Below are 23,317 nucleotides of genomic sequence, written 5' to 3' on the forward strand. Positions count from 1 at the left end.
CAAAGTATATTTTTAAATTTAACAATGCAACGCAGCTATCTAGAATTTTATTTAACCTCCATCTTCAGTGATACCATTCAATTTAATTTTCTAATTAGGAGAGAAAATTGATGCTAGGTAGATGTTAAATAGTTTCTTAAGTTGCATTTGATTTTTGATACCAAGTCAATTAAAGAAGATAGTTTTGATTATTAAGCTGCAAATTCACCAGTACTTTTGACATGATCATATTCAATAGTAATCCAGTGGACAGGGGTCCAGGTAACAGCAGAGCTAAATATTTGGTATATGTCTAATGATTGACTTCTGTGAAAAAAATCATTCATAGAAAATTATTTTTGGTTAGGTCCTTCTCGTTATAAGGAATACAGATTCACTTGAGTTCTCTGAACAGCAAAGAGGTGTGTGGTGGAGATGGGGGTAAAAGAAGGAGAGGCCGGGAGCTGTGGCTCATACCTATTATCCCAGCACTTTGGGAGGCTGAGGTGGGAGGATTGTTTGAGTCCAGGAGTTCAAGACCAGCCTGGCCAACATAGTGAGACCTTGTGTCTCCGAAAAGTAAAAAAAAATTAGCTGGACACAGTGGTGCACACTTATAGTCCCAGCTACTTGTGAGGCTGAGGTGGGAGGATTGCTTCAGCCCAGGAGGCTGAGGCTGCAGTGAGCCATGATTATGCCACTGCACTTCAGACTAGGCGACAGAACAAGACCTTGTCTTTAAAAAATAAATACATACATACAAGAGAGTTATTACAAAGTTTCATGCAAATGAGCCCTGAAAAATCTATGTGACAGTGGCTGCTGTGGGGCTGGAGGCATTACTTACATTTCTAATGGGCCATGTGCCTCATTCATTGGAACCCTCTACTTAGTATCTGGTCCTCCTTGACTCAGCTCACATGTGGCTTTGGCATACTGTCGTTCCAACCCCAGCTCTTGCCTGTCCTTTGTCTTTTGTCCTCATTGCTAAATGACCGAATATCCTTGTTTCCTCTATTTCAGATGTCTGTAAGGCTGGGTATGGAGATAGGGTTCTGATTGACCTGGAAGATCCTTTTATACCAGGTCATGGCCAACTGGATTCTCAGAATGGCTGCCTTCAGAAGAGGTGTCCCCAAACATTGGTGAGGAGCTGGAAGCCATATGTACAGAACACATCAGCTCCATCCATCCACAGCTCAGAGGGCCTCTGACTGGCAGTTGGAGGATATCATTGACATGCCTAATGCAGAAGAATTGTGGTGGGGTGGAGGAAGGCATTTTATGTTAGGACTTTGGGAGAAAGAGAATGGAGTATCTTGGATGATCAAGGGAAGGGCTAAATAGCCAATCTGAAGAAAGAGTGAAGGGCCCCTGGGACAGCAGAAATTAAGGCTTTTCATCTCTCTGTCTCTTGTTGTTAGCGACCTTGTGTAAGTGGGCTTCTGTCTCTGCCCCTTGTAGGTAGTCTTCTAGATGACAGGAAACATGGCTGCCCTCTGCTCCTGGGCTTCACTCTCCACCACCTTCCATTTTTTCTGGTTCCAGTTGGAAATATTAGGGGTGTTTGGGAGAAAGGCTGTGATTTACCAGGCTTTACTCAAATGTCTAGAGCAGTGAACTGGAGTGTGGAGTGTGGAGGGATGTAAGAGCATGGCATCTCTCCCCGGAACCACATGGAGCTGTTTCCCCAAAGGGGAAAGGTTGCTGGGAAGATGACAGTAAGTAACAATGAATGTTTACAACACATTTTCAGATAGACTGATGTTCTTGATTCAGAAATAAAGACATTTTATAAAATGCAAGGTGATGTTTACCATTGGTTGCTTACTTAAAAAAAAAAAAAAGGGAGTCCAATAATGGACAGTTTCTTTTGAGATTTTTGAATAAATAAAATAACAGAAACATTAGCATTTCAGTCATTAGAATATGCCTTTAATATGGTGTTTCATTTGCACTGAAGTTACTCTCTTGTGAATATGTGTGGTTGATGTTGTAACTTGGAAACAGTCTATCCCAAGCTTGCTTTTTTGGATTCTCGAGAACCAAGCATTACTCTGAAAGCATGACAGGTGCTTGGTACTAGAGTGCCATTCTAGATTCTTTAGCCGTACAGTGACATAATTACTCTATTAATACACGTTCCTTACTCACATGTAACCTCTTTTGGGGAAACAGACAATGTGTATAAAGTAAGCAATGAATTTATGTAAAAAATGTTGTGATACTTCCCGAAAACCTGAATCTTAGCCTTTTCATCCTCTGGTTGAGAAATACATCTGTTTTCTACAATTCTTACTTCTTACGTATTTTTATTAGTTAATCTTCAAGGGAATTTGCTGAGCTCTAAATTTTGACTTCTTTGCTGCAAGCCTCTGAATTTCCAGAAGTCTCAGATAATGACATAATTCAGTGATGGGTACCTGTTACTGGGTGAGGCTGATAAGAATTTTGCCATTCAGGTTTAAATTTCTGCAGACGCCTTAGACTTTTTGACCATGTATGTGAAGTTGCCTTATTAGTCACAAGATTGTGTCTTTAGGCATCCTAAGAAACAGATGGACTGAAGTCAGAAATGCTGGGCCATTTGTGGAGTCTCAGCCCTTTCTTGTGTTGCATGTTTACCTATTGGTTCACTCTAAGTTTGCAGGAAACCCAAGCTGTCCGCACTGCCTCCATTCTGAGCTCCAGCCCCGGCCGGGAGCCCTCTTGCCTGTATGGTTCACAGTAACCTTTCCTCTTCAAGAAACTTCCTTGGCCCTTGCTATTCTGTACCCCGTATTCTCTGTGTCTTACTAGAGTCATGTGTGTACTCAGGTGGGTGTATCCATAATCTCCCTCCAGCTGATGACTAAATTCCTTGAAGACAGTGACAATGGTAACATTTGTTTCCACATTCCCTACAGCACCTCACCTAAGTCTGAATGCACCTCTGCTTTTTATTGAGTGCTGGTCAGACTGAAGAACTCATTCATGGTCAGAGCTATTAATTATCACTTCATCTGGGGAAAATTTCTGCCTAATTTTTGTGATACCTATTATAGAGTTATTTGTGTTTAATAATTTTACATTAAAATGCATTATAAAATAATGTATTACTTTGTACATTACAATGCACGCATTGCCAAAAAAAAAGTTCAAACACTACAGAAGTGGACAATAAATGTTTCTCCTTCCCCAAACCCTTTCCCATCTTTCTCCCTAAAGATAATTCCTCTTAAAAGTTTGATGTGTATCTTTTGAGATATTTTCTATGTGCTTTTTTTTTTTTTTTTTTTTTTTTGAGACAAGGTCTTGCTCTGTCACCCAGGCTGGAGTGCAGTGGTGCGATTTTGGCTCATTGCAACCTCCACCTTCCGTACCCAAGCCATCCTCCCACCTCAGCCTCACAAGTAGCTGGGACTACAGGCACACACCACCATGCCCAGCTAATTTTTATATTTGTTTGGTGGAGACAAAGTTTGACCATGTTGTCCAGGCTGGTCTTGAACTCCTGGGCTCAAGAAATCAGCCCATCTCAGCTTCCCAGAGTGCTGGGATGACAGGTGTGAGCCACTGTGCATGGACTCTGTGTACCTTCTTGAAAACATTATTATGGGCTGACTATGTCCTCCCACTCAGATTCATATGGTGAAATCTTAACCCACAACATGAGGGTGTTAGGAGGTGGGATCTTTGGAGGGTAATTAGGTCGTGAAAGTGGAGCCCTCATGAATGGGATTAGTGCCCTTATAAAGTAGACATAGGAAATGATCTTTCTCTCTACCATGTGAGAATCTGAGAGGATGGCTGTATGTAAACCAGGAAGAAGTCCTTCACCAAGAACCTGACCATGCTGGCACCCCGACTTCCAGCCTCCAGAACTGTGAGAGAGAAATGGTTGTCAGTTCATCTCCCAGTCTATGGTATTCTGTTTTAGCAGTCTGAACTAAGACAAATTTTTCTTTTCTGGTAATAAACAGAAGTAAGACCAGCTGACTGATAGAATTCTGGAGTTTAATCTTTCTCCTACCAGAGTATTTGTCTTAGATTTTCATTCTAGCAGTATCTGTATGAGGTTAACGTGCTGCAGTGTTAACTTGGTAGAAATGGTTTGGGAAATTTAAGGCATTGTTTGCTAGGATGTGTCTGGAGCTCTTCCACCTTTGTCTCTTTACCTTCCATGTTCCCTGGATATCAGGGATGCTCAGTAGAGAGCATCTCTGAAGAAACTGTCTCCCCAAGGTTGGCCTGCAGTTTGCCTATGTTTTTCTCTGTCATCATCAGCCTGGAGTAGATGTTAGCAGTTGGAGTTTGAGAATTTCATGGTTCGTTTTTCCAGATGTTGGCCACGGTTTTCCTGGAGTACTGTATTGTGACAAGGACATAGAGTATTAGGTGACTATAGTGACCAAGCAAGATAGGGAATGGAATGTTAAAATTGTAGTAGTTTGTATACAGATTACCTCTATTTTGCTGCAACACCAAAGGCCGTTCATCTGCCCCTCACTCTAGAGCACAAGTGGAGGAGAATGTTATTGTCATTTTAACTGATGTGTAATTTAAGCCTTTTTTCCTGTGGTTAATAACAACAAAAACAATCTAGTAACTTCCTAAATCCATGGCACTAGCAGTATGTTATTTGGCCATTGTGGCTCTCCAGTTAGCTTTTACCTTTTTCTCTAGCCAGGGACATATATTGGACAGTTCCATGGATTGACAGTCCCAAAGCTGTTTTATGTGCTGATTTTGGAGAAGTAAACCTACAGACCAAATCTATTAGCCCCGTTACATGTCTCTACTGTGAACATACACACTTTTATACCTGGAACTGCAGAGGATTTGTGTGTGCCTCTAACATTTGCCCTGGTCCCCTACACACACTGTCCGTGAAATTATAATTATTGTCTCCAAGCATTTGAAGGAAGGCCAGTGTTAGTATGGATGCTTGTAAATAATGTAGAGGCATTCAAGACTGCCTTGAGAAATACAGGATGGCGGAGAGGCGAGGCTGGAGGATGCACTTGATACCAATGCGAAACCTAAAACCCCTCACACTGAATTAACAGGTGTTCCCGTGCAGCTTTCTTTGTGCATTCATTTAATCAGTCGTAATCTTCAGGCATGCCCACATGTGGATTTTCTTTTTAACTCCCTCACATTCAGGGAGCCATTTTAATTGACACACACAACACAATTATTGTCCGAACTGAATTTTATGATGGGTGATGATGTTTCTATGTTTTGAAAAACTGAATGGATGACTTCAGAGTACTCATGGAGATGTAACGTATAACTGACTTGTGATTTTGAAAGAAACAATTTTCTTTTTTTTTTTTTTTTTTTTTTTTGAGACGGAGTCTCGCTCTGTAGCCCAGGCTGGAGTGCAGTGGCCGGATCTCAGCTCACTGCAAGCTCCGCCTCCCGGGTTCATGCCATTCTCCGGCCTCAGCCTCCCGAGTAGCTGGGACTACAGACGCCCGCCATCTCGCCCGGCTATTTTTTGTATTTCTTAGTAGAGACGGGGTTTCACTGTGTTTGCCAGGATGGTCTCGATCTCCTGACCTCGTGATCCGCCCATCTCGGCCTCCCAAAGTGCTGGGATTACAGGCTTGAGCCACCGCGCCCGGCCTTGAAAGAAACAATTTTCAACCCTATCAGTAAGAAATATATTTTATATGGCAACATAGTACACACATAAATGTGTGTATATTTGAGAATATACATACACATAAATGTATGTTTACGAGTGTATTTGTGTGTATCCACACACATTTAAATTTCACGAAGTAGTGTTTACATGCACCACATGAGATGCTCTGATACTTTCTATTCTATTCCATTTTTTAAAATGCTAGTATTGATCTATTAATTCAATTTTATTACATGGTGTTGGAATACCCTGTGGTAGTTAGGTACATTTCAAAGTACACCTAAGTGATCTCTTTATTTTTAAGCTTTATTAGAATGAGTGCTTACTGATTTTGTTTAATTCATTTATTAGTGAATGAATGAGTGAAATATTTGAGTACTTACTATGTGCCAGGCGCTGTGATCAGTGGTAGAAATAGTTAGGTGATTAAGTGAAAAGAAGTCTGTGGTCAGCAGAAAAGATTTTCAGTTTTCACCGAGGAGAGTTGATGTCAGTAGACAAAAGGGATTTCAGGCCAAGCAAGTGGTGCCATGAATGGCCTGAACGTGCCTGGCTGTGTCGAGGAGCCACGGGAAAAGCTGCAGAAGGAGCTCAAGGTAGGACTATAGGAGTGGACAAGGAGGGCCGTGGTGCCAAAGAGTTTAGCCTTTATCCTGTAGGCCAGTGGTTTCCAGAATCTAGCTCAGGAGAATTTTTATTTTCAAATAGAAAACTGTTTGTTAATCTCAATATGTAAAACTACCAACTTGGAGTTACGCTAGAAGCGGCAGAGGACCCTCCCCTAGGCTCAAGGCCCTTGTGACTGCCCCTGAGAACCACTGATGCGGAATTTGTCTCAGAAGGATCCCTCTGGGGACACTGCGAAGGAAGGCACAGGGAGGAGGGGAGTTGGAGGGAGGAACACCATTTTAGGGGACTGTTGTGTTCTTCCAGGGAAGAAACAAAGCCCTGAAGCTGAGATTGTGGCTGAGGGCTTGAGAAAGCAGGGCCTTTTCAACTGTTGAATTAGACTCCCTAGGACATGCTCTCCAAGGGGATGGGAAAGGGAAGAGGAAGGAAGAGGAATTTGGTTTGGGTTCTATGAAGCCTCTGGATGTTGGATGCTTGGGATAGATGAGGGTCGTGAGGTATTTTGGTCACAAATCTGCAAGGCAGGCCACTGCTTAGAATGTTTCCCCCCTTTATCATGTGGCCTCTAGTTTTTAGGATTATGTTTTTCTTAGCTCATATTTGTCCGTATTCTGTCCAGCCTTTGGAAACTGTACAGGCCCTGAGGCTCTCTTGGTCTGCCTGTCTGAATACACTTTGGAGGTCCTCCCACGGCTGGAGCACCTGAGTGTTCCTGGGTTTGGATTCAGTTATCCAGGACTGTCAATCTCGGGGGTGATGCTGAGGAAGGAAGGAAGGATGGCTTCAGAGGCCTGGGGTCCCACATGAGGTCCCTGCTCTGTCACCTACTAGCTATGTGATGGTGGGCAATTGACTCTTTTAGGATGAGGATAATATACACCTTATGGGATTGTTGTGGGAACTTAATGTGGAAGATGCCTAGCTCGGTGTGTGCACACAGTGAACGTGCATGTGAAGTGTTAATTATAACATTTCATTATGGAAATAAATCTTTTGAAGGGAGGGCTCCTGTTTCCTCCCTGCAAAGAGGCCTTCCATATTGAGAAATACTGCATTCATGCAAGGGAAGATGAGGAGAAGCCAAGGAGGAGTCAGGAACATTCAAAGGGCACATGTTCTGATGGCCTGGCGACACTGGGGACCTGTGGTTTTGTTTGCTATGAAGTTTAGAGGGCATTTGTGACTCTCAGTCCTTCTGGGAAGCAGGAAAAACACTGAAAAAGACTTTTTTTAAAATTTAAAAAATTAATAATGGTCTTTGCATTTGTATCTTCTCTCACTGTATTTTCCTGTTTCAGATTCACACTCAGTGCACATTAAAATGATCCTGCGTAATCCTAAACATTTATTGAGAGAATGATTTAATGGAAAAATACAATAAAAATATTTTAAACTTTTGATAAATTGGTCCCCCCTCCCACCCCAAAAACAAATGACTGAGGTTGGAGGGAGAGGCAGATGGGATTGGGAGATGCATGTTCTTTGGAGGGAGAGAGACGTGATCAGTGTAGAAAAATCCAAGTCAGACAGTCTGGCTCTTACCGGAAGAGGGTTGGTCCTTCATGGGGGTTAGTTAGCTTTAGTGCTCTGTTCCTCTTGTTGAGACAGCTGTAGTTTGGTATAAAGGGATAATGAAGAAGAAATACTACTAAATTTCCAGGAGGATTATTTATAATACTTAAAATGTGTGTATCACTTTCATCTTGGAGAACATTATAGAACATTACTATAATACTAATAGAAGTCTTTGGAAAGCATTATCCCCCATGTTACAGATTTCAGTCTGAGATTTTCTGAATCAGGTTGTTGTTTACCCCAGCTTGCTCTAGTGGTAATATAAATCAGAGTCTTCTGGGTTCCAGGGCAGTAATTGAAAGCTTCTGATGCCTATCTTTGACCTGCCTTTTCCAACCTTCTTGGAAATTGCCTTCCTTCATGTAAGTATTTGTAGGGCTCTGAATACCCTTTAATTAATGGGGGGAAAACTTGTACCTCTCCCTACAATTATTCCATATTAGAAAATTATGAGTAAGACTTTGAGATACCTCAAGTGTCTCATTTGTGACATCAGAGTGGTGATTGAACTTATTAAACCTTTCCCCGAAGAGCCAGACCTTGCCTAAACTTAACAAAAAGGTTTAGAGTTGAGAATCAGATACGTTTACAGGGTCATTTTTGTCTGTTTGTTTCTGACTGTCAAGCACAAGAGATCCACATGACCAATTTAAAACAGGAGGCCTAAGTGACCTATTAAAAATGTCAAACATTTATTTGTACTAAATACTACACCAAAAAGATATGGCAATATGAATGTTAAGATACAGAGATATAAAATGTATCCTAGATACATTTTATCTAGGATTTTTGGTAGGCTATACAAACAAACTTGAACAAAGTTTTTGAAAAGGAGTAAACTTTGATTTTTTTTATTTTTATTTTTTATTATACTTTTAAGTTCTAGGGTACATGTGCACAACGTGCAGGTTTGTTACATATGTATACACATGCCATGTTGGTTTGCTGCACCCATCAACTCATCATTTACATTAGGTATTTCTCCTAATATTGTCCCTCCACCAGCCCCCCACTCCCCGACAGACCCCAGAGTGTGATGTTCCCCACCCTGTGTCCAAGTGTTCTCATTGTTCAAGTCCCACCTATGAGTGAGAACATGTGGTGTTTGGTTTTCTGTCCTTGTGATAGTTTGCTTAGAATGATGGTTTCCAGCTTCATCCATGTCCCTGCAAAGGACATGAACTCACCCTTTTTTATGGCTGCATAGTATTCCATGGTGTATATGAGCCACATTTTCTTTATCCAGTCTCTCATTGATGGGCATTTGGGTTGGTTCCAAGTCTTTGTTATTGTGAACAGTGCCACAATAAACATACGTGTTCATGTGTCTTTATAGTAGAATGACTTATAATACTTTGGGTATATGCCCTGTACCCTGTTGGTGGGAATATAAATTAATTCAACCATTGTGGAAAACAGTGTGGTGATATCTCAAGGATCTAGAACTAGAAATACCGTTTTACCCAGCAATTCCATTACTGGGTATATATGAAAAGGAGTAAACTTGGCCGGGCTTGGTGGCTCACCCCTGTAATCCCAGCACTTTGGGAGGCCGAGGTGGGCAGATCACGATGTCAGAAGATTGAGACCATCCTGGCTAACATGGTGAAACCCCGTCTCTACTAAAAACACAAAAAATTAGCTGGGCGTGGTGGTGGGCACCTGTAGTCCCAGCTACTTGGGAGGCCGAGGCAGGATGGCGTGAACCCAGGAGGTGGAGCTTGCAGTGAGCCGAGATCATACCACTGCATTCCAGCCTAGGCAACAGAGCGAGACCCCGTCTCAAAAAAAAAAAAAAGGAAGAAAGAAAAGGAGTAAACTTTTATTTAAGGAAGGATGAAGTTAAATAAGCAAAGGTACCCAGAGACCCCACTAAGTGATAGATACTAGCTGAGTGCTTTATTTAATATGCCTACTATTCTATCGCTAACCTACCATTAGAAAAAGCTGGCAGATGGACATTAAAATCTAGCAAAACTATTTTTAGATAACAAAGCTTTTTGATGGCATGTACAAAAATGGATTCAGATGGTGGTGGGTAGGGGGCACTGTCAGTACTGTTACTGCAATCAGGAGCTCTGGGAGTCCACTGGGCTTTTCTAGCTCGACTTTAGAGAACTGCATCCAGCCTCTCTGTCTCAGTGTCCTTATCTGAAAAATAAGGGGGTGAGCTGGATGGATTCTGAGAGCCCTCAGACCTCTAAGATTATGTATATGCTCTTAAGGAGTTAGCACGCTAACGGGCCATTGTTACCAAGGTAAGTTTTGGCGTCTTTTCCTGGTGGTTTCTGTGTACACAGTAAGACACAGAGTATGTATTGGTATAGGGATGATAGCAACCTTTGTCCTTCTCCAGGAAATAATGCCCCGTGACTCTGACTCAAGACCTAGTCTCATGTTAATTTTTGATAATGTTTTATGTTTGATGAGTCAGAAATGCAGGCTCTTGTAGAGTGTTATTAACAAGAACTAGTGTAACTTTGATTATAATCACTACAAATTACAGACCTCTTTCCTGTGTAATGATTTTTGCCGTTTGCCGTTCCATAATCTCTAATAGGCCAACTATTTGGACAGTTTTTTGATCAGTAAGAACCTTGGTCTGTTGCTTCCTAAGCCCTTATTATGAGAAAATTATTTGTAACAGCAAACTATGTATGTACCCACATTGACAGGATATCAGTATTCTTTAGCTGGCTGGGCAAGTCTAAGTGTTTCAGGATAGTTGGTGATGGGGGTATCACAAAACCTTCGGAGTAAGAAGAACTTGTCTGGTATCTGTTAAAGTGATCTGTTTACATGTAGGCATTCTCCTGTATATGTGCATACACACACTCCTAAGTTGTATAAATATGTACCTGCCTGCTTGAATATGATGCGTTCCTGCTATTTCTAAACTACCAATTTATTTCCCCTGTGTTTTGAGGACTCAATCTCAAAGATGCTGACTGAAAAATAAAGTTTTTGAACAATTTCATGAAGGTTGGGTTTGTCGAGATCATGAGGTCTGACTGTAGTGACAACTCTGTGGGAAATGGATAAACTCTGATAAACTCTACTGCACTGCACACAAATGTGAGGCTGGGAGGCAGTAACTAATTAATGAGGCCTTTTGTTGTAAAAATGAGAGTTGGCAGGATTCTGAGTAAATATCTTTTTACCTAAGGGTGGAAGATAGGACTTGGAGAGATCAATGTGTTGGTTGTCAGCATTTGAGAATGTTTGGTTTGAGCTTCAACGTCATAGCTGGGGATCATGTGGCTTTAGAGCTGCTGTTTCTTCCCCTGCCCAGTGGTGCATTCCTTGTCTTTACTGAAGTATGTTTTTAAAATTCATTTTTAATTGTGGTTAAAAAAAACACACACACACATAACATAAGGTTTACCATGTTAACCATTTTTAAATGTAACTTCAGTAGAGTTAACTATGTTCACATTGTTGTGCAATCAGATCTCTAGACCCTTTTCATTTTGAAAAACTGAAACTCTACACCCATTAAACAATAACCACGTTTGCCTTCCCCCAGCTCCTGGCAACCACCAGTCTACTTTCTCTTTCCATGAGTTTAACTCTAGATACTTCATGTAAGTGGAATTATGAGTATTTGGGTTTTTTCCAACTGGCTTATTTCATTTAACATGATGTCCTCAAGCTTCGTCCATGTTGTAGCATATGACAGAAATTTTCTTCTTTTTAAGTAATATTCTATTTGTATACCACATTGTGTTTATCCATTCATCCACTGACGGACATTAGAGTTGCTTTCACCTCTTGCTATTGTGAATGATACTGCAATGAACATAGGAATGCAAGTATCTCTTTGAGATCCTGCTTTCAATGCTTTTGGATATATATCCAGAAGGGGGATGGCTGGACCATATGGTAGTTATATTTTTAATTTTTTGCAGAACCTCCATACTATTTCCCACAGCAGCTGCACCATTTACATTCCTACCAACAGCGTACAAGGGTTCCAATTTCTCCACATCCTTTACTGAAGCTTTTAGAATGTTATCAAAATATGGTATAATGGGAAAAAGGCACCAACATGGTCTCAAGTTGTGTTTTTCTTGGTAAATGGTAGTTAAAAGGATAATGGTGATTAAGGTGTTGGTAATAAAAATAGTAATGAAAAGAGGTGAGTGGAGAGAGAGTTACAGGTGAGCTTGGCAGGTATTAGAAAAGAGCTTAGTCTTTTTCTTCTTTCTCTTCACTCTTCACCTGTCATTAAAATTCTAGTTGTGATGAATAAATCCATTTGTCAGGTATTTTTTTAAAATGCCTCCTGAGTAGGCTGTTCCCTTAGGACACCATAAGAATAATAAAGGAAAGGTCAATGTATAAAACTGAGAAAAAGGATTTTTAAACAACAAAATTTGCTGAGGCCAGCTTTGTGTATGGTTCTACACTGGGCTGGAAGGATGAGATGGAAGCTGTGCTTGTACCATATCCTGGGCTGTCATTCTCTCTGAGCTGGTGCAAGTTGGACATCAGAGAACATAGAAAGATATCACTCATCTAGCACTCAGGACAGGCCTTTTGGCTCCACCTTTGTGTTGGATGCTGGAAGGCAGTGAGTTTTCCCTGATTCCAAACCCTGGGCCCACTTCATTGACTGGCATGAGAAATGCATGCTATTTCCTTTGTCCTTAGCTTTCTCTACCTTCAGATTTGCTCTAGAAATGGCAGCAGGAATTCAGAAGGCCTGCTTTCTAATCACCAGCATGCCAGTAGCTTGCTTTGTAACTCTGGGCACACGGCTCTGTGCCTCATTTCTCATTTTTCTTACTATAATGAGATAGTTGGCTTAGATAAAGTTTTAAAAGGAACTTCTGACACTTGTTAGGACTTTTAGCTATCATCTTCTAACTGTGAAGGATTAAGGTATGGATGAGGGGGTGTTACCTAAGCTCTGTGATTTACCATATGGTGCTATCTCCCTCACAGAGTTTCATCAGTGTTCAGGTTTCAGAAATGGCTAAATCATTTTGAACTGTTCCTTAAAGAACTGGGCTGGGGGTATGGGGTGAAGGTTCTGTAAGACTTGCATCTGGCCAGGCGCGGCAGCGCACGCCTGTAATCCCAGCACTTTGGGAGGCTGAGAAGGGTGGATCACTTGAGGTCAGAAGCCTGGCCAACATGGTGAAACCCTGTCTGTAATAAAAATACAAAAATTAGCCGGGCATGGTGGCATGTTCCTGTAATCCCAGCTACTCGGAAAGCTGAAGCAGGAGAATCGTTTGAACCCTGGAGGCAGAGGCTGTGGTGAGCCAAGATCATGCCGTTGCACTCTAGCCCGGGCAATAAGCGTGAAACTGTCTCAAAAAAAGAAAAAAAAAAACAAACTTGTATCTGTCCTAAAACAGCGTATAATATTTTCCAAGAGCATTATGTCCTCCATGCTGCAGCATATGACAGGATTTCTTTGCTTTTAAGTAAGATTCTGTTGTATGTATATACCAGTTTTTAGAGATTTTCTATTTCTGATCCTTTGGTTTTAGGGGAAACGTTGGAAAAGCCAAGTGAACGGCTCATGGTCACATAGCCAGTCAGTGTTAAAAGCTGAGAATGGAGTGTGCTCTTCACTTCTCTTGAGTCTATGTCTGGTGCACTTTCCATTATTTTAATTAAGCAGATAAGACTGGTACATAAGAAGAGATAAGCAATGCTCTCATAGAGTGTATGATATGTACTGGATGAGGGAGGCTGACATTGCTGGTGTAGTGTTTCTAGGAAGGAGCCATCATCCCAGCTGAGTAATCTGGGAAGCTTTCCTAGAGGAGGGAAGGCTTTGAGCTGGGCTTCAAGGATGAGTGGACTTGGGACGAAGAGGTGAGGGGAGTGTCAAGAGCAGAGGCATGGAAAGCCCAAGACAGGTGGGGCACTGATCAGTTTGGTTGGAGCAGAGGGGACAGTTAGGAGGAAGAGATGGGGACAGACATTTATTGAGCATCTGTCTTGTGTCAGGCACAGTATCTGGTCTTTGCCTGTGCCATCTCAGTAGCCTGAGCATAGGAATGCCATCCTGGTCATGCACTTGTTTGAGGACATCACTTTCTCCCTGGTTTAAAATGGGGAGATAAAGAAAAGAGGGAAGGGTGTTTTATGGTGTCTGTAAAGGTCTCAGAGGTAGCTATAGTATTTAATTATTTTACAGTAAGTCTGGAGCGTGCCTCCTACTTACTAGGCAGATGGCGGGCCTTGGCGCTCCTAAGTGACTGGGTTGTCCATGAATTATTCAGGGCCTGTGCCCAGCAATGGCTGCCTAGCAAAGTCTTATGCAGGGAGGCTGTGCTATCTCAGTGAGAGATCAGCAGAAGCTCAGGTGCTAAGGAGGAAGAAATGACTGCACCCTTAAAATATTTCACATTTTAACACGCCAGGGCTGCACACGTTGTTCCATATCCCTGCAACTGGGTAATCGGGACCTGTTTTTCAAAGAGCAAGAAACACACCTCACACCCCCAGTTACACTACCTACACTCTCATGTTAGAATGGCACACGTCAGCAGGGATTTGGTTAGAAGCAACATTAAAATTGCACAGGTAAGATGGAATAGGAACAGAGTGTTTGTGTGGAAGAAATCCTGCTCTGCTCTGATATTTTCTCAGCCAAGTAGAGAAATGTAGTTGTTGCTTAATTTAGAATGGTACTTACTGTAACTATCAATAGCTGGTACTGTCACTAACCTGTTATTTGCTATGTATTACACCCTTGTGTTTCTGTATGTGTGTGTCCTAGTGTGTCTGATTTCCTCAGCTAGGTTAAAAGTCCCTGCAGAGACGAAATCACTTCTCACCATGTCATGAGTCCCTCCAATAGCCTGTGCCCATGGTTGGGGCTGAGAACGTATCGGATGAGTTGACTTTGGTTCTCTGTAGAGGAGGAGTATGTCTTGATGATGAGATTTGCATGCCCCCCACCTTTCTCTTTTCTCCTTCCCTCTCCAGGTGCCTGCCTTACCTGCCCTCTTCACATTTTCTCTTCACAGCTCCTGGAAAAGGTAATATGGGTGTGAATATACTTGAGGGCAGGGCCCAGAGTCCTGTTTTCACAAAGAATAGATTTGTCTTTATTCCTTACCCATTTCTTTCCCATGAGCTCTGCTACCCAGGGAACAGTATCTTCTCACTGCCCCATATCACTGTCGTAAAACTCTGGCTTGATGGCTGTGAACACCTGTGTGTGTGTCAACTGTTTCCTTCGATGTTGGAGGTGAAAAGCAGAACGAAGAACTCTGGGCTAGAGCAGGCCTGGCCCCAACTGCATTCCTTAGATGTTATTTTCCTTTAAACCACTCTACCTGCAGCAGAGGAGCCCAGCCCTGGCTCTGGCTACTGTTACATTCACAGGCATAGCAACACCTGTTTGCCAAAGCCGGGGCCTCTGGACCAGGGCATTCTTTTGTCTGTGCAGGGAAGCTTTGCATGTGTAGATAACAGACACGATAAGAATGCAGAAAGGTTTGGCTGGGGTAGAAGATTCAATAAACTACATTCCTTCCCTAGGACCTTGGGTGCTTGTTTCCAGTGTAACTTGCCGTTTTTCTCCTGCTCAGCAGTGATCTCAGGTGTTTTGTATTCAGGTCTGATATGACCAGTTAGGCAAGAAACGGAAAGGATATAAATGGAAACCAGCTTTGCCCTGGTATTTCAGATTCGGCTGCATACTTAGATGGTTTTATGGGTGTGGGGGGAAATAGGGGACAGGTGTAAAGAGAGGGATAAAGAACCATCCATATCCTTCACGGAACAGAGATAGTAATTGCTATGGATAGAAAAATACCTTTCGTCCTCTCTCTAATTTTTTTTCTAGTTATTTTGAGTCCTGAAGTTTCAAATCTGATAGTCCCACCTCAAATAAACATTGGCTTTTCTAAAATATAGGACTTCTGTAACTTGTTTCATAGTAAGTATTGTGTTCTGGTTATCTCTGAAGTGTCACTGCTATAAAATGTGATTCTGAGTATGCCTTTCCCAGTGCATGATGGGCTGAGTTAAAGAGAAGGGAATGGAGTGTGTCAGTATATCCCAGAGGGAGGACTGGTCCTGCCACTGAGAAACGCCCCTCTCCAAAAATCCAGAGGGGTGGTTCCCAGCCTTGGTCTTGTGTTCCCAGCCTAAGGTCTGTGATTCCACATGAAACCTGCAACATTGTGCGGCTGATAGCTTCCTTGGTGAAGTAAGAGATGGCCAAAAGTGGGACAGAATTAATTTTTGAAATTTATCCTACAAGGAGTCTAAAGCCTAGCAATCGTAGCCATGAGGACGGTACTATAATAGTATCTTTGTAGACATTTATCTCCCTTAATTTATAAAACAGCTCTATGAGGTTGGTCCCATTATTGGCATCCCAACTTTTCAGGCATAGAGAACCAAGATTAAAATGTGGCAGAGCCAGCTTCGTAGGTCCCAGGTCTGCTTTTTTTTTTTTTGGAGATGGAGTTTCGCTCTGTTACCCAGGCTGGAGTGCAGTGGCGCGATCTCGGCTCAGTGCAACCTCAACCTCCCTGGTTCAAGCGATTCTCCTGCCTCAGCCTCCTAAGTAGCTGGGATTACAGGCACACGCCACCACACCCAGCTAATTTTTGTATTTTCAGTAGAGACTGGGTTTCACCATGTTGGTCAGGATGGTCTCCAACTCCTGACCTCGTGATCTGCCCGCCTCAGCCTCCCAAAGTGCTGGGATTACAGGCGTGAGCCACCATGCCCGGCCCCAGGTCTGCTTTTAACTACCTTTTCTCCTGTAGCTTCACATGTCCAAGCCCTGATTCAGATGCTCACATGGGCAGTACTCTAAGTTGAGAAGTGGTCTCACCCATGGTTTTCTAAGAATAGTGTGAGTTGTGAGGGAAGGGGAAGTGCTCCTGACTGCTTCCAGCTGCCCAGGCCATGGGCCTTGAGTGGGAGGTGCCACTGGGGAAAAAGGAGACGTTCTAAAGAGGTGGCAGGCAGGTAGCAATGGCATAGAAATACCATTGTCAAATATGCTATGCCAGTAGGGCTTTTGAAAATTGTTCTTTTGCGGGGAAAAGGAGATTTCATATAATTTCTTCTGTCTTTTGTTTTTTGCTGGATTTCATAGTGGTATGCTTGGTTAGTTGGTTGAGTTTTCTGGTAAGTGGGGAAATTTCCATTGAAACAGGGTTAGGTTTTTAAGAGGCAGGTTTTAGGGAGAAAAGAAGGTGGCAACTAGTAGTCAGGGAGTGGGAGGCTTTTTGGGCGTTAGTGGAAAGAAAAGAATGATCTCAGTTAAGGATTCAAGAGTGGGAGAGGTGGGCAAGGGGTTCCTAGGAAGGGAGTGGGTGGGCCAGAGAGGTACGACAGAAAGAGAATTAGAGAGATGAGACAGAAACGTAATATAAACCAGTGCCTAGTGCAGCATAAATGCAGTGGCATGGTTTGGAGCCGCTTTTCTATCTGGCCATGCTAATGGAAGAGGATTATTTTAGCATTGTTTTGGTTTCCTATAAAGAAATGCTTAGGAGTAATTAACTGGCTGTGGTCACCCAATCCCAAGGGACTTGACACCGATGAAGAATGAAAGACAGTTGTGGAGATGGCAGTAGAAAGTGGCAGAGAATTTGGCAAAACACATCCTGTGTGAAACTTTGTTGTTTTCTGTCCCTCCCTGTTCCCATCACTTCTTTCCCAGCTCTTGGATTGGTTTTTCAAATCCCAAGGTTGAATGTGAACAAATCCCATCACATTTTGACATTTTGGACATCCTCTCCCAGACATACTGAGTCTTGATAGTGTCTGGATGTTCAGGAAATGAACATCTAAAGTTTCACCCACTCGAGCTTGCTGTAATGCAGGAAAAGCATCCATCTTTCCCCTCAAGACTGTGTAAAGCCTCTTAGAACAAACAGAGGCTTAATCTTACCTTGCCACATGCTAAGTCATACAGAATCTTAGTGTACAGGTCCACCAAGTATGAGAAGAGGAACAAAACCAAACAAGACCTAATAAAGCCCACTCAGAACCACAGAACCCTGCAAGCAGCAAGCTCTGTGTGAACTAGCAGAGCATGTGCCTAATCCTGACTCAAAACTAAATGTTGTAGAGGTTCGTGTAGAGGCCTGCTTAGGTTTAAGGTTAATCGTGATACCACTTATTATGTGATTTTTCAGAAAAGCTTAGGAACCCATAGTAAGCTGGATATACTCTGAGCATATAGGAGAAACAGCAGAGGTGGGGAGATGGGGAGCACGCTGACTTGGTGGATCTGGGGTCCATGTGTTGGCTGTGCCACTCAGCAGCTGGGGCCCTGGGCAAGACACTGTATTTCTGTGAACCTCAACCTTGGCTGCAAACTGGAGACCACACCTGCCTCACAGGGTTAGTCACTTGAGAAAATGTATATGGAAGCATTCTGTAAGCTACCAAGTATGATGGTTCTGGTTAATATGGCCTTTCAGTTTATGTGGAGATTGATGATAACTGGGACTGCAGTTAGAACTGGGACCTAAAGGTGAACCCAAATCACTAATACATTTAATACTAAAAATTCCAGAAGGAATTTTTTGTGACCATAGATTCCAAACTGTTTTGTTTGTGGACAAAGATTGAGAGGCCCAGGGAACATGAGAAACATGCTCAAATTACATAGCTCCTTGGCACTCAGAAATTAGGGTAAGCCTGAGTCCCTGACTCTGGACTTGAGTCAGACCACAGCACTTGATTTGTTCCATCCATACCTTTGAGCCATTTTCCCACTGACCTTTTCCTACCTGTGCCAACTTAGGGCTGAAACCTGTGCACAGAGGACATGCTCAGTTAGGCCCTGCCTTGGAACATCTTCCCCTGAGTCTGATAACCCTCATTCACTAGTCTCATCTTCATAGCTTCTTCCTCTTCCTCCTCCTCTCTCCTCATTTTCTAACTCCCTGTAACCTAGCCTTTGCTTTTATTAACCCAGTTGACCGACTAATTGGCACACTGAATGCCTCTTGTCTAAGTTTTATTTTTTAGTTTGTTTGTTTTGCAGCACTCAAGACCATCTACCCTCTTTCCTCTTTGAGTCTCTCTCCTTAGATTTTCATTCTGTAACTCCCTGGCATCTCCACTGGTTTTTCTTCTTCCTCCCAGACCCAAGCCTCCCCCAGGGCTCCGTGCTTAGCCCCTTGCCTCTTACCTCCTTTCCTAGATTTAACCCCACAACTATCTCAGCTCCCACCTCTGCACTCAGGACTGTATCTTCAGTTTTGAGCTCTAGTTCCACATCCCTGACTTCTCCAGACATGTCACCCAGTGGTATTGCAGGTAACTCAGATTCCACCTGTCTAGAAGGAAATGTGCAATTGTCCCCTGCACCCCTCTAGCCAGCTCTGAAACCCCGAGAGTCTTCTTTGTCCCTTTCCTTTGATTCTCCCACATACAGTTAGTTACCAAAGTCCTTTGGATTAACTTTTACGTCAGCCCATTCTTTTTCATTTGATTGCTCCTTTGACCTGGACTATTGCACTAACCACCCCGTTGACCTTGCTGCCTTCATTTCCTCTCCTTTCTGCCTATTCTTACATACCACTTCCAGATTAATCATCTCTAGAGTCCAGCCCACACCCTCTACTCCCTTGGCTCAAAAGTCTCCAGTGGCTCTAGACCAATCTTAGTTCTAACTTGCTTTTCGGGGCTTTCCTCCCAGCCTGACGGTTCCTTATCCTCCAGCCAAACTGCAGCACTTGCTGGTGCTGTTTCCTGGGCGTCCATGCTTTTACTGTGCTGCTTGAGAGGAGGCTTCTCCCTTGTTCCAGCCTGTTGATGTGTTTCAAGGTCTGATCAAAATGCCAGTCCCTCCTAGAGTTCTTCCCACCTGCCTTCCTCCAGAAGGCAGATGTGTCCTTCTTGTCCTCTGAATTCTTACAACTGCCCTCCCCTGGCCCTTACTGTATTCTTTTGGTACTTTACTGTTTGCACATTTGTCCCATTTCCTTTGGCTAGCAACACTCCTGGTCATTTTTGAATCCTCTAAAACACCTGGCAGTGTGCCTTGCATACATTAAATACTGTAAATACAGAGCAGTAAACACTGAAGAAATAAAGAATGAATACCTCTGGCCTTCCTTTACCTCCTCCGCACTGCTGAACTGGAGGTGGTCAGATGGGCCATCAGGGATCTGTCCTATTCTTTCCTGGTCCCAACACACCAAATGGATTTCCATTTCTTACCTCTGATCCCTATGGGGTTATTAAATGTGGGGTTATTAAACCCTTCCCCAGTGTCCAAACCTTTCTAATACTTGCATGTGTTCACTCTGCCTGGTTCATTCAGTGTTGACTTTGCAGGATTGAGTGTGGCTACACTCGTCCCAGCTCCACTGCCATCATATTATGTGCAACCTGGTTAATTAAAAAGTATTTCATGTACTACCCCATACTAGAGGAAGCTGAAAGGGAGATAATGAGTGGTGACTCCCTTTCTTCATTAAGTGGCCCAAAGATTAAAAATAAAACGTTATAATTTGGCAAAGCACTTTGTAATCTCATTTTCAGGGCCAAAGCTGGGACACTTAAGAGACTTACCATTTCACCAGTATACTTAGTTGTGAAGAAGGGCTTGTTAAAAACATCTTCATTGAGACGGTTCCCAATTTAACTTCTTTTGTAGTCTTGATGGTGGGGGGGGCGGGTGTGTATGTGGGTGGGGGATGCAAGGAGGGGTGCATTTTTAAGAATATACTCTTTAATTTTGAAAGTATGATAATTTTTAGAACATTTCCACATCATCTCCTCAGTGACCCTGTGGAGGTGGGCATTAATTATTACTCAGTCTGACAGCTGAGGTTTAGAAAGAATTCAGGGTTTCTTGTAAGGCCACAGGGTAATGAAGAGGCTTGGCCAGGACTAGAAACTTAGGTCTTGGGAATCCTAGTCAAGTGCTTTTTCCAAGACCAAATGTTTTGTAATGCCCTGCCTAGCCTCCCATCAGCATTGTGAATTGGCAGCACTTAGGGGCTTTAAAATATGTTCTACATCTTAGATGATAAGAAATGTTGTCTTCTCCTCCAGGTTGGGCCTGGCTTTCAAAAGCCAAAGGCTGACATGTGGAAGTATTAAAAAGCTAGTTATGTGGCTGGAAAGAGTTGGGGGTTGTTCAGTATTGAACAGTTAGGTAGGCTCTGGGTTTGTTTTAACTCTAAGCCTGGACAGGATGCAGTTACATCAATTACAAGTGCCCTGGGGACTGAGGTGAACCTGGGGTGGGGGCCCACCTCTTTACTGCAGATTGGAATCCCTGAGGAATGAAATTACCTTCTTCAGTGAGTATTGCTGCAGGGCTCCAAACTGGAAATGCCAAAAGTGTAATTTGTTGTGTGCCTGTTTAGGTAGTGAGGAAAAAGCGGGGACAGGAGGGTGGAGAGAGGGGGGAGAACTAGAGTCAAATGATTTTCCAAGAATACATTTTGATTATTCTCTTTTCTATGTAGAAGATTTCATTTTTGGTTGAGATTGGTGGGAGAAGAAGCTGGGAAGGAGAGATTTAAATTTTTGGAGGACCACAAATTTAGAGGCCTTGTTTTACAAATCAGAGTAGGAATTTGAGGGTAGTTTTCGGTTCCCTCATCTCCCCACCGGATCATAAACAACTCCAGGTCAGGGATCTCGGCCGTGTTTACCTGTGTACCTTTTTCCCACAATGCCTTGCAAATCGGTGTCCTTGCGTCGAATTCCTATCATAGGCCCGTGTTATTCCAGGAAACCACCGCCTTAATATCCCCTGATGGCCGCGTAAGTCAGTCGAGATTCTTCACTGAGCCCGAACTTACACCTCCCCTGTCTGTGGCCCTGCACTGCGCCCTGAGAGTGACTTTGTCTGACTTCTTCCCGGTGGCGCGCCGGACCGCCGCCGCGTGGTTGGCGCCAGCGCACTGGGGCCGTCGCGCGCGCCCAGGTGCGGGCCGCGTTACCTCCGCAGACGCTGGAGAGTGAATGAACCGCGCGGGCCTGGGACCCTCGGGGCTCCTCACTCTCCCGGCCGTCCGGCGGGCACGCTCGCCTTTTCAAGTGATAGTAATCGGAGACTTTTCCGTTACATGAGGCTCAACAAAAGATTGTAATTCCAGCAGCTGTGTGTGGGAAGGCACCACCAAGGCTCGGACCGGCGGCGAGTCCAGGGCCCGGCCCGGAGTCGGCGGCTGCCGGGCGGCTGGGGCGACCACGGCCCGTGCAGGACCGGCAGGGGGCCCCGGGTCGGCCAGGCTCCCCCGCCCCCCTCCTCGTGGTACAGCCTGCGTTTCTCCTACAATGCTGTTATGCTAATCAGGTGACATCACCGCCGAGCACACGGCGAGTGGCTCCTGATAAAATTACAAACCGGCGGCCGCCGCGGGCAGCCGGGAGGAGGTGTGCGCGCTGCGCCCGCGAGCTCCCGGGCTCGGCAACCGTGGCATGCTTAGGATTGGCCATATTTAAGAATTCTTTAGTAGAACCTGCGCCTCCTCTCTGCTTCTTCCTCCTTCTCAGTAATTTATTTCGAGCTTCCAGGCAAGGGCCACGGAAGGAGGGAAAGCACCAAGAAATTAGATGCCTGTGTGGTAACTCCTCGCCGGGCTAAGGTGGACTCTTCTGCAGCGAACTTCCTATCAGATCACCCTGCTGGACTTGCAGACCGGAATGGGGTTCGCCTAAGGATCCGAGCGCTGCGGAGGCTGCTGCGTGTTGGATGGGAGTGGGAGGGGTCTGGAGCGGGATTTCCAGGGCGCAGTCCGCCGGGGCGTTACGCTGGGCATAATGGAATTGCAGAGGACGTCTAGCATCTCCGGGCCACTGTCGCCGGCGTACACGGGGCAGGTGCCTTACAACTACAACCAGCTGGAAGGCAGATTCAAGCAGCTGCAAGGTAAGCCCCCTCCCAAAGGCCGGGCCTGTCCTGGGGCCTTGCCAACGGGGGTTCTTGGAGGCTCTATTTGTGCCATATGGTACGTGACCCTAATGAAGACAGGCGGCTTCACAGCTCGGCCCCAGACCCTGTGGTTGGCTGCGGGTACCCCATTCACGACTTAGGGAAGGCAGTTGCTCATACTTCTCTCCAGAAGAGCCACCATTTGGAGTCCCTCTCTCTCCAGCACCCTTTCGGCTTTCTAGGTTGTCAAATATCTGCTGCACACACGTTTTCTTTACTTTTAGCTAACTTTACATCCTAGTAGATCAGTACTTACAGACTTATTAGTATGCAGGTATTTGATTCCGGGTCGCCACTGCCTCCCAGCCCCCAGCCTCTTACCTCTGGGAAGCTTTAAAGGTGTAAAGTGCACTGCTCAGACCCAGTCCTGTAGAACAATAGCAGAGGGGAGGAGGGAGTGGTCTTTTTGTTCCTAAGCCTTCGGTAAATTAGTTTTTTATTCAGAAGCTTAATTTTAATTTTTCTGATGTGTTGGGAAGACGCTTCCCATTTAGTGGGCTTTGTAATTTCTAATGAAAGCCAGTTATTGTCATTTCAGTGCTATGGGTTGGATTAGTTGGATCAATTACAGGTTTCTTGGAGTCTGTTTCAGGCTT

General features: G+C 43.9%; 1 protein-coding gene across 3 annotated transcripts in view; it reads left to right on the forward strand.

The window, feature by feature from the left end:
- SPTBN1 (spectrin beta, non-erythrocytic 1) overlaps positions 1 to 23,317 on the forward strand; it is a 211,549-nt gene that overhangs the window by 78,051 nt on the left and 110,181 nt on the right. For 2 of the 3 annotated variants that reach the window (XM_025354674.1, XM_025354675.1), the window contains exon 1: positions 22,162 to 22,658. The exons of the other annotated variant lie outside the window; for it this stretch is intronic. In XM_025354674.1, the coding sequence (XP_025210459.1) occupies positions 22,550 to 22,658 (109 nt within the window). In that variant the 5' untranslated portion in view covers positions 22,162 to 22,549. Of the gene's footprint in view, positions 1 to 22,161; positions 22,659 to 23,317 lie in introns of those variants that run through there. 3 annotated transcript variants of the gene reach the window in all.

The sequence above is a fragment of the Theropithecus gelada genome, chromosome 13 (assembly GCF_003255815.1).
Source record: "Theropithecus gelada isolate Dixy chromosome 13, Tgel_1.0, whole genome shotgun sequence".
In the NCBI taxonomy this organism is placed as follows: domain Eukaryota; kingdom Metazoa; phylum Chordata; class Mammalia; order Primates; family Cercopithecidae; genus Theropithecus; species Theropithecus gelada.